At 43.3% G+C, this 12,404-nt stretch overlaps 1 protein-coding gene across 2 annotated transcripts in view; it reads right to left on the reverse strand.

Moving 5' to 3' along the window:
• XRCC5 (X-ray repair cross complementing 5) overlaps positions 1-12,404 on the reverse strand; it is a 40,924-nt gene that overhangs the window by 2,994 nt on the left and 25,526 nt on the right. For both annotated transcript variants that reach the window (XM_082238320.1, XM_082238319.1), the window contains exons 17-19: positions 4,287-4,396; positions 3,692-3,788; positions 1,267-1,334 (exon numbers count right to left, since the gene is read on the reverse strand). In XM_082238320.1, coding sequence (XP_082094446.1) covers positions 1,267-1,334; positions 3,692-3,788; positions 4,287-4,396 — 275 coding nt within the window. The remainder of the gene's footprint in view (positions 1-1,266; positions 1,335-3,691; positions 3,789-4,286; positions 4,397-12,404) is intronic.

The raw sequence follows: 12,404 nt of genomic DNA on the forward strand, positions 1-12,404 counted from the left end.
TAGCAACAAAATTAAACTTTTTATTTCCCATCAAGAAGGCACTGAGTATCAGCAGTTGATTTTTATTCTTTCCTGACAAGATCTGTTTTACATTTATGCAGAAGCAAAATTACACGTAATGGTTGTGCTGAAATCCATTACCTTCCTTGAGATAACGACAGGTTGTGCTTGGCAGGGCTGTTCTTATAACATTGCAGCTCTGTGCTCTGAAGAGGAACACGCTCCCCACCTGTGCTCTTTCATGAATATACTGCCTTAGAGAGAACAATTCTCCCAAGGACAGGAATTAAAGTCCCCGTCAATACAAGATGTGGGCCAAGGGGTAAGCTCTTACCCATGTAAATGGACTTACCTCATGCACTGTCCCATTCATGCAACTTAGAATGCCCATGATCAGTGACTTAGATGACTTGTCCTGCTCACATACTAGCATCACATACAAATATATCATGGCACACAGTGTGTTTAAGTGGGATACAAGCTTACATGGGAAATGGCTTTCCATGTGCACTATGTGCTGAATAAAATCAACTTCAATGCCTGGATAAAATATTCAGCAGAATCAGCAAGAAAGGAGGTGGAAGAGTAGCTTGTGCCACTTTAGAATTTAGGGGCACAATGCTTCCCTATGTAAAAAGCTTCCTGCACATAGTAAACTAGAGGACCAGGGAGAAAGTTTCAGATAATATATGCAGGTAGGATATATTATTTATCTAGTATCATTTAAAAATGGCATCCCCACACCTTCAGTCTGAAGTGGTATAGTCCCAAATTCTACCATCTCACTTTGCTGCATGTGGAAGCAAAAACTCATTCATGAGAAAGATATAGTAGGAAGGACAAAATAGCTGGCGGACTCACTGAGCAGCTGGAGATAGAGACCTGCTATCATGAATGCACATCTGTGCACAGGCATAAAGCAAGCTGTACCAAGATATTTTGCTACTTAAGGGGGCACAGGAAATGCCCCCCAAGACGGGGGGGGGGGGGAGAGAGAGAGAGAGAGAGAGAGAGAGAACTGCTCTTTCCTGTCAAAATCTATTGCCAGAGGCAGTCATCTCACTCTGCCTAACAATAGGGCCGGCCCTAGCTGTACCGTTTTTTCACATTCATCAATCTGCACACCCAAAATAACATTACCAGGCCTAAAGGTGGGTTAGGTTTGCCACACTACATACTGACAGAGTTTCCAGAAGAGAAACCTTTGCTTGTAAGCTACATATTTTTTTCTTAAAAAATAAAAATAAAAGGCACTCCACCCAATACCTTTTGGGCATCTTCAGCTGTCAGAGAGCTTCCTTCAGTTTCTTCTTTGGTGATCAAGGAAATTCTATCTATGAATAATCAAACAAAAGTACCATACTATAATTTTCTCCGAGTGGAAGTAGAAGATTTTACAGTCACAAAACCAATGTTTTCTTGAGGTCCACAGGGTAAAACAGCTCTCGCAAAAAAATCTCAAGTACCACGGTGTATAAAAACAACTAATGAATGTTTGTAATAGATTAAAAAACCAACCATTTCAAGGTGTGTGCTTTTCCCTGGACCAACTAGTTTCTAGAATACTAGAAAGATGACTTTGAGTTACACCAATTTTGCTCGTCTGGAGGGAAAAAAAGGAATAAAACAGGTTTTACATGGCATGCAGTGATGCTGATCTAGCCAAGTGTGTATGTTAGGTGTAATTTAAGTTAAGAAGTTAATGTGCCTAACAACTGGTTCCTGCATATATTCACCATGCCTCATGTAAGTCACACTTACAAGCTGCATTTAACCACTAACTGAGCTACTGTAACTCTAATGGAATATTTACTGGAAATTTAACTTTTGCAGGGACAGATGAGTAATATAAGATTGACCAACATGTTTAGCTTACATAAGGATCTTGTGTAGGGCCTTCAGATAGGAAGAGATGAGAATAAGGGTTGAGGAGACAGGATAGACGAGATTTAAGGAGTGGTTAAAAAGCTCATGAATGGGCCATGGACAGGACCAGCTCCACGTTGCCTGAAGAAGAGGAGCAAAACCTTCACACACATTTTAAAGATGGCAAGAGGTTTGTGCTGCAGAGAATACAGGGGGACTGGGATGCAAGGAGACTAAATGCCAGGAAGGAGAGCAGCAGTGGTGGTAGGGAACCTTGCATAGGACCTAGTAACAGGAAGGGATGCTTGGAAGGAAAGGGTTTCTATGGAAAAGGAAGGCCAAATCCCATATGCCGATTGTAAACAACTAGAAAATACTTTGTTTGCTAGTGTCTAGCAATAAAGACACATTGTTACATTCTGCGCAGTATATCCCAACATTTCCTTAACCAAAGCCAGTGCTCCCCTTTCACATCAATAGTTAAAATGGTTACATCAATAGTTAAAATGAAAACCCATGAGGCTTGTTTTTACGATTGATTTCATACACTGTATACTTTTGTAATTTTTGTGTGCGCTGCTTAGACATTTTTGTGAGTAAATAGCTGAATAAATACATAATAACAAATAAATGCAAGTGCATGACTAACAAAGCTATTAGCCACCATTCTCTGGAGTCCCTGACGTGAACACCTTTTGTACTAGTTTCAATTTCATCGCTCCGCTTTCTTTCTCCTTTATGCTTACAGTTAAACCTCATTAACTCAAATGACACTAGTCAGGACTCGCACACGGCATGATGAATTCCGGATTCTAGGGGGAAATTGCAGCCACCACAACAGGACTGCCACAGAGCACACACACTTCTTCAACCGTGGCAAGCGGTTACCTGAGTGCATCAGTCAATTGTGGGAGAGAGGGGGACATCAGTGGAAGGCATGGGTATGTGGCCAAGACCCAGGAACATTGAGCTGCTGCCAGTATAGGAATATGTGGACTCAAGTTTTGATTATTAAAATGTTCTGGCACCCTTGCTTAATTCCCTATGCTCGGTGGTATCAATGTAACATACTGCTTTGGAACAGTGGGTTGTACACAATCAAGTCGTCCCATTAACTCAAGGGCTTTCACCTATTCAATGGGACTTCCTCTCGTGTGCCCTGCGTCCACCTGTACTGAGGGTTCCCAAGCTTCCAGAGCAGATCTGTGGGAATGTGGGAGATGTGGAAGAGTGGAAGTTCTGTGGCACAGGTGGAAGTACTTGTGCTAATGGGATGACTTTGCTAGATATAACCCAGTGTCTGCATGCAATTTTTAGTGCAAATGTTTTTGGTTTTTTTACTATAATTTATGTATTAAATCTGCATACCACCCTTCATCTGTAGATCTCAGGGCAGTTCACAGCATAAAAATACAGGATAAAAACACAACACGCATGTATTATATATTTTTATTTTGCATCCCCTTTTATGGCACACAAGGAAAAAATCAAATGCATTTCAGATCTACAAAGTAAGGTAAATAGATACAACTGGACAAAGTGGTAAGTAAAATGCTTTCCGGGGGGACACAACAAAAAAGGAAATAACTGCATTCCAGAGCAGTCACACACACACACACACACCCTACATACTGTACATAAAATAAAATAAAAAACCATGGTTTTTAATATAGATTCTCTGCAGAGATGTACTACAGGTCTGCATTCAGTCCACTCATTCTTCTGGAAAGAATTGTGAGCACAATCATGCAATTTCCGATTTGCTTCTAAGCTTCACTCCTCTCTTCCCCCTTGCACCGTACATTGTAAATAATGCCTGACATACCTTGTATTACAGTCTCCCAGAAATCAGTTAAATTTTTATCTTCCACTCTCTTTTTCAGGGCCTGCAGAAAATCATTAAAGAACTGCACTTCTGACAGCTGAAACAACAAGGATAACAAAGGAATCACAGCGATGAATAAAAGTTAGCATGACACCCGTGACACCATATTCTTAATTCATCATAATACTCTGCCTGAATAAATGGGGGGGGGAGGGGGTAGCATTTCAAACCACTGCACATTTATCTGGCCTCACTCAGAAGCAAACTTCTAATGTGCGGTGAGTCACTAAAGAAATGACATTTCACAAAGCAGCACTGTCTTTTTTTGTGATTTGCTTTATTTCAAGAAGTTATTTGGGAATTGCACAGCTTCCTTTTCATCTAACGGGTCAGAGGTATTGTCTTTCCACATTTGAAAAGCCCCAGTGGAACTTGGTCTAAACTCTGAAGAGGCCAAAAGGCCAATATATAACACCAAGTTGTCTTTTAAGCCTCCAGAATGCCATAGCCATTTTAATTCTGTGCATCCTTTTTGATGTTGTCACATCATCCCCCTACTCTCCAGCAATGAGTGCAGTTTCCACATGCGCATTACCTTAATAGCTTCCTCTCGGAAAACTTTTATGCAGTCGATGCTCTTCATATAATACAGATGCCCCTTGTTCTCCAGAAACTGGTGGATGTGGTTTATCAGCTGCTGACTAACTGAAAGGCAAGAACCAGAAAATTAGAAAAATTGCTCATAAGGCAGAATCAATGTGTCTCTTGTGCAAACTACATATGCATTAAAACTAAGGTTGGAACTTTGACATGGGAAGCAGGGGCTTCAGTGGGCGGCAATAATTTATTTGATTTAAGGCAGGGATCGGCAACCTCTGGCCTGTGGGCCTAATTTGGCCTTCGAGATTGGCCTGCTGGGCTGCTTGGGGAAAACCACATGCCTGCTAGCTAGCACATGCCTGATGTCGTACAAGATGACAGGTGTAGGAAACTTCAAGCCACAACAAAAACCAAGAAGAATTGGGAGCATGCTCTTCAGAGTGCTCCCAACTCTTCCTTTGCATCAGAAAGGCTGCATTTTTTTAATTTGGTGTCTTTTTGTTTGCATGCCAATCACTGATCAGTGCTTACAGCAAGCCCTACTAGAATCGCTGCCCAAAGCAAGGCTTATTGGGCCACCTGCCTGTCAAAAATACTCCATAGGGAGAGAGGGTAGGGAAGCTTGGGATCTTGCCCAATCTGATTTTGGAAGTTCACAATATAGGAACTGTTGTTAAATAAGAGCCCATAGAATAAAATCCATAGAAGAGCCCATAGAATAAAATCTAGATGTGCAAAGCAGAATAGGCAAACCCAGTAGATATAGTTGGAAACAGGATAAAGACTTGAGCCCATCTATTAACTGGTGTTGTAAAATTAGCAAACACTGTGGTAATTAAAATGCAATTTTGTTTCTGTTCATGAAAGGAAATACAGGATCCAAAATACTGATTGTAACGTTTTGATTCTCCTTCTTTCACTAGGTTAGTATCTCATGAAAGAAACATCATACGCAAGACAAAACTGGGTCAAAGTGGTGGGGTAGGAATTGAGACTGACCGAGTAGAAAGTAGAAAGACATGGCATATCCAATCAATGAAGGCAACACCTCCTAGAGGAAATATTTCCTCTTCACATAGACAGTAAAGGCGCAGATCAAAAGGTGATATTGCTCATTAAGTCCTGACCAATAGTTACTGAGACCTTTATCACATTTTACATGTACATTTATCGGAAATAAAAATGATGCTCATATGAAATACCAGTTAAGTATATTTTGCCCTGTTGCACTTTACACTTCTATAGCCCAAACAGAAACTACAGTATAAATAAGATGAAATAGGAGTGTTGTGAGGTGGTTGAAGAATGGTTTTTTTTAACCTGATTTTTAAAATTCTCAGTTTCACTAGATACCCCTGGGGGGGCACAATTTAAAATGCCATTTGAATGCAATGCAAACATTTTAAAGGTCATACAATCTCTTAAAAACTGAATATGTGAGGCTCTCTGAAAGAAACTGAGAGAAAGCCCATTTCCCATATGCTGAAGAACAAAGGACAAAATGTGTGCCTTGATCTTGATAAATTTGTTATCATACAGAGCAGGGCATTTTTCAGCTGGAACTCACTGGAACTCAGTTCTGGCACCTCTAAGACGGGCGCCATTGCCATTATAAGAGAACAAGGGAGGTGTTAATAGTAAGTGGTAGACAAAACTTTTTTCAAGGCCTTAAATCAGGGATGAAGAACCTCCAATCTATGGGCCAATCTTGGCTCACCAGGCTTCACCTCCCCCAACAAAAAACCCACACACCTGTCAATCACCTAATGTTACTTGTGATGTGAGCAGATGACATTTAAGCAGCAGAACTTAACACCCCCACACCCCACACATATTTTGTATCTGGAGATGTTTTAGCACATGTTAAATTTCTATCTGTAAGGAATATAACAAGTCAAAGTCAGCCTAAGCAATCTACGACTCAAAGCAGTAACTCACCAATACATTTTAAACTGAGTCATTGTTTTAATAACAACTTCCATTAATGGGATAATAAGAAACATAATCACTGAAGGAACCATTACAACTTATTAATCTCCAAGGACACAAGGTAACTCAAAGCCTTGCTGCATCCTAGAATGTAAATGAAACTGAAAACATGCTTTCAAGGCCCATTAGCTGACAAAAATGATCATAATATTAGAAAGAATGTGTGTTAATAAAATGTGTCCTTGTGTGGATATATGGGCATACATAATTGGACCCCAATGTAGGGAAACCTATCCATAAGCAGAAGAAGGTTTCTGCATATTGGATAGAATCCAGTGCCGGCACGGTCTGAGAGGCAGCAGGATCTACAAAGAGCCTCCTAGCTGAGCTGAAGCGATCAGTGTTTCTTTCAAGTCTGAAAGAGCTCACCACACGATTAGCATTGCGCTCCTAGTGAGAAGAAGTCTGTGGGGAGGGTTGGGGACAGAAATCTGTGGACAAACGATAATTCACAAGTTATTCCCAAAAGTGGAGCTTAAAAAACAAAAAGGGGTTTTGGCATGTGCAAGCCTGTCCACCAATACTAGTGCTGCAGATACTGAGAAGCCACTAAGTAGCTCTATAGTTCCTTTGGACACAGTTTTTAAATTGCCTTCAGGTATCAGAGGCAATATACAGTGGTACCTCGGGTTACATACGCTTCAGGTTACATACGCTTCAGGTTACAGACTCCGCTAACCCAGAAATAGTGCTTCAGGTTAAGAACTTTGATTCAGGATGAGAACAGAAATCGTGCTCCGGCGGCCCGGCAGCAGCAGGAGGCCCCATTAGCTAAAGTGGTGCTTCAGGTTAAGAACAGTTTCAGGTTAAGTACGGACCTCCGGAACAAATTAAGTACTTAACCTGAGGTACCACTGTATAGCCATTACAACCAGTAGCCACTGGTCATGATTAGCCATGATCACTGGCAGTCTTATCCTCTGTGAATTTGCCTCATCTGCTATTAAAGCCAGTGGCATGTTGGATTATATGTAAAATTGGGTGGGTTTTGCCCAACTGTTCATCACTTTTCATTTGCTTATACTGAACTGCATTTACCATTTTAACGCCCCTTCACCTAGTATAGGGAGAGATCCTTTTGCAGCATCTCACAACCCAGTTTTGTTATTATTATCTTGTGGTAATAGTAGTATAGCTGGCACTAACTATAGTAGTAGCAATGACAGTCTGGCTCCAACAAGAAACTGGAATAAATGTACAAATCAATGAAAACTTTACAATTTCAGCTCCACAAGTGAATTCACTCCTCCCGCCCTCCCCTCTCATGGCTAATGAGTTTCTCATAAAATATTCTAATTTCTTACAAATTGCAACAATAAAAATTAAGCCCTGCTGTTCCCCCCACCTCTTAGTTCTGGAGTGCTGCTTCTTCATTGATGTGTTAAATTAAAACCCCAGGCACCAAGAAAGTGTAATAGAAGTCTTCATTGTGAGAAAGGAGCTTCAAATAATTCTCAAGTTTATCCTAGCACGTTGACCTTTTCCCTCCATTAAAATAACAACCTGGTTTCTCTCCTGTGACACTAGCAGATTTCTGAACACAGACCTGAGCCCATTTCTGCTTAGTGATAGCACTTTTTGGTAATAGCTCCCCGGGGACTAAAAATCTGCTTGAATCGTTCCATGAAGCAGTAGAATTCAGTACTCCATTTCAGTCCATTTCAGTCCCGCTTTTGCCCTGGTTATGGGACCGAGACGGCTTTCGTCGCCCTAACAGAGGATCTCCATAGACAGCTGGATCGAGGTGGGTTGAAACTGCTGATTCTTTTAGATTTGTCAACAGCCTTTGATATGGTCAATCACAAACTTTTGGACCACCGCCTTGCCAACATGGGGATTCAGGGCACAGTCTAACAATGGCTGCGCTCCTTTATCTCAGGTCGGGGACAGAGGGTGGCGCTAGGGAAGGAGTTGCCGCCGCGGGACTCCTTGCTGTGTGGAGTCCCACAGGGTGCAATCCTTTCCCCGATGCTTTTCGATATCTTTATGCGCCCCCTTGCCCAGATTGTCCGGAGTTTGGGGCTGGGTTGTCATCAGTATGCTGATGACACCCAGCTTTATCTGTTGATGGACAGCCGCCCTGACTTGGCCCCGGACACACTGACCAGATGCTTGGAAGCTGTGGCTGGATGGCTGCGTAGGAGCCGGTTGAAGTTAAATCCTTTGAAGACAGAGATTCTCTGGCTGAGTCGGGATGACATGGGGTTGGGGGGGGCAACTTCCATCTCCTGCGGGGGCTCAATTAGTGCCAGTGCCTTCTGCCAAGAGCTTGGGTGTAACCTTCAACGCCTCCTTTTCCATGGAGGCACAGGTTGCAGCCACAGCAAAGGTGGCATTTTTCCATCACCACCTTATCAAGCTTTCTTGCCCTGATCTGGCCAAAGTGATCCATGCGGCGGTCACCTCCTGGCTTGATTATTGTAACTCGCTCTACACGGGGCTGCTCTTGAAGCTGACTCAGAAACTCCAGCGGGTACAGAATGCCGCGGCGAGGTTCCTTACGGGGTCCCTGCCATGGGGCCACATTCATCCAGAGCTACCAGCTGCACTGGCTCCCAGTGGAGTACAGGGTCAGGTTTAAGGTGCTGGTTTTGACCTTTAAAGCCCTATGCGGCCTAGGACCCTCATACCTACAGGACCGCCTCTCCTAGTATGCCCTGCGGAGGACCTTAAGGTCCACAAATAACACTTTGAAGGTCCCAAGCCGCAAGGTGGTTAGATTGGTCTCAACTAGAACCAGGGCCTTTTCAGTACTGGCCCCAACTTGGTGGAATGCTCTGTCACAAGAGACCAGGGCCCTGCGGGATTTGACATCTTTCCACAGGGCCTGCAAGACAGAGCTGTTCCGCCTGGCCTTTGGTTTGGACTCAGTCTGACCCTTATGTTTCCCTCCCCTTATGGCTTTTGATTTATGGGCTACTAAAATGAGGCTGCATTTTAAACTGTATTTTAACCCGTATTTTAATTAACTGTTTTTTCTTTTACGTTTCATTGTAATTTTATTGGTGTTAGTCCCCCTGAGCCCAGTTCTGGCTGGGGAGGGCAGGGTGTATGTGTGTGTGTGTGTGTGTGTATATATATATATATATATATGCAGGTTTTGGTGTCTTCGGGTGTCTTCCCGTGTAAGAGTCGGGGTGTCTGTGCGACGTTTCGACGAGGTCTCACTCGTCATCTTCAGGCTGGTGCTTTCGGCTTCTTGTTACTGGAACAGAGCAGAGTCTGGTGTTTGAGTTCCTATAAATACTGTTGAGGGGTGTGGTGTATAGCCTCCAACGTTCTGGGCAAAGAGGAAGTTCCTAGATTAGTGTGCCTTTTCTTCTTTTGTTCCTTAATTACTTGAGGGATATCTTGGGTGATTTCATGAGTGGTATTCAGAATATCACTGGGTGGGTCATTAAGTGTAGATTAGTTGCTAAAGCTTTCGTGTCTTGACCTCTTGAGCTTGTGAAGAGTTTTTCTGAGAAGATGGCTGTGCTGCATTTAGTTGTGCTCTGGCTTGGCTTCGTGTATAGGGGCGAGCTATGGTTTTGTGCCTTGTGCCAGCCAGATCTGTGTAGGGATTGCAGGGGGGTGCAGCATCCGGAGGTGCCACTATAGTTTGGCTACTGGATGGAGTCTGTAATATGTCTGTGGAGAGGGTCTGGGTTTGGGTCTGGTGTGGTTGATTGGTGACGGCGTTCTGTGTGCCTCTGGTTCTGGTGTCGGTTTTTGTGGGGAGGGCTAATTTCCAGATGTCTGGCAGGCGGGACGTGTCGTCACGCTTGTTCATGTTGTGAGGGTGTTTCTCTATCTCGATGGCTTCCATGATTATTCTCTTGTGGTGATGTTCCATGTTAAAGAGCAATTTGGAATCTGCAAAATTAATTTCATGTCCTGTTTCTTTCATGTGTTGGAAAAGAGAGGAAGTTTTTTCTTCTTTTTTGACGGCATTCTTGTGTTCTGCGATACGTGCATTTATTCGTCTGTTTGTTTGTCCAATGTACGTGGCTGGGCATATATATATATATATATTATTACTACTACTACTACTAGAGATAAAAAAGAAATGTAAAGCAGAGCGACTAGTACATCTGAATCTAACACAACATACACACATACAAATCCCCATCTCATATGACTCAAGAAAAGGGATGTAAATCTGTGGCAAACCATCTGCTTTGCATGCAGAGAACCGCAGGTTCGATTCTCAAGATCTCCAGGTAGGTCCTGCCTCAAAACCTGGAGAGCCACTGGCAGCCAGTGTGGACAATAAGGAGTTAGGTGGTCAGACCATAGTCAGACAAATACTCCCAACTTGTTATAGGGCAATTGTTTATGTCCCCACACTTGCCAATTCCAACAAAGTGAAAGGGAAGAGGAGGATGGGATTTCCACCCCCCTGAAAACGCTACCTTGTTTCAGCCCTGTCCAACCACAAGCAAATGTGGGCAGTTACCTGAGCCTCCGCTCCATCTGATTTCAGATTCAGCAGGTGCCTTCTGTTTTAACCTTTCAATGCCTGCTGAAGACTTTTCTACACCAACAAGCGTACACAGGCAATTAAGAAAACTTCATTCCATAGTAGTTAGTTGATGTTCTTTGATTTTAATTTTCTATGTGGCTTTTTTTGACCCATATGCTTGTTGTTAAGCACTTTATTTTTTATGATACAGCAGTATATAAATATTTTTATTACTAAAGAAATGATTATGTAATCTGGCTAGAAACCCTACCCTCTTTTTCCATTCTCTCCATCACACACACACACACACACACACACACACACACAGTCCAAGGCCAAAGACGTAAAGGAAATAAGAGTACAATGGTACCTCGGGTTAATTACTTAATTCGTTCCGGAGGTCCGTACTTAACCTGAAACTGTTCTTAACCTGAAGCACCACTTTAGCTAATGGGGCCTCCTGCTGTCACCGCGTTGCCAGAGCACGATTTCTGTTCTCATCCTGAAGCAAAGTTCTTAACCTGAGGTACTACTGTATTTTTCGCCCTATAGGACACACTTTTTCCCCTCCAAAAATGAAGGGGAAATGTGTGTGTGTCCTATGGGGCGAATGCAGGCTTTCGCTGAAGCCTGGAGAGTGAGAGGGGTCGGGTGCACACCAACCCCTCTCGCTCTCCAGGCTTCAGGAAGCTATCCGCAAGCCTCGGGAGCCTGCAGGAGTTCCCGCCGGGCTCCCAAGGCTTGCGGACAGCAGCCTGCAGCCCGAAACCCGGGGAGCACACCCCGGGCTTTGGGCAGATATCCGCAAGCCTGGGGAGCCCGGCGGGAACTTCCTGCGGGGCTCCCAAGGCTTGCAGATAGCAGCCTGTTCTGGGGGCTGGAAATAAAAATTCCCCCCGCGCCGGGGGGGGGAAATATTTTTTTTCTTTATCCCCCCCCCAAAAAAAAACTAGGTGCGCCCTATGGGCCGGTGCGCCCTATAGTGCGAAAAATATGGTATTTCTGGGATAGTGGAGTCTGTAACCTGAAGCGTATGTAATCCGAGGTACCACTGTATTTCAGGTAATAGATTATCAAAGTATGCTAATGCATCAAATGAATATCAAATTTTTGGGGTCTATATATGCTTTGGGCTTCCCGGGACTTTGCTGAAACAACAGAAGTGGTCAATGCTGGTATTAAAAAAAAAAAAAAAAAGCTGACACCGACTCTGCAACCAGCACACACACTCTGGATGTTGAGAGTCCGCAGGGTCACTGCATCCTTTGTCAAACGGGTCCTCTGTTCAAGGAAATGGAACTCGTTGGCCAAAAGGATCTCTGACCTCAAATGCATGTACTGCCTATTTTTTCAAATCAGATTTGTCATCACTGACAAATCATTCACACATAGGAAGAAAAAAGAAACTGATGCAGAACAGTCTTGACGGGACTTCGGCTTGAGAAAAAGACTTGGGAGAGAAGGACATCCTCTGGCTTGAATAACTATTAAGTAGGAGATGTGATGTTTCAAGAGAGAGCCTCCTACCCCAACCCCCCCCCCTTTCAAAAGCCAGCGCGTTTGTTATATAAAAAAAGTAAACTTACAGGCAAGGTTTGATGCATTTCACATACATCCATAAGCAGATCATGCAAACACAGAACCTGCTATTTAGTGTAGAATTCAGCATCCTGAGTACCT

This window comes from Podarcis vaucheri (genome assembly GCF_965113315.1).
Source record: "Podarcis vaucheri genome assembly, chromosome: 1".
NCBI classification, from domain to species: Eukaryota; Metazoa; Chordata; class Lepidosauria; order Squamata; family Lacertidae; genus Podarcis; species Podarcis vaucheri.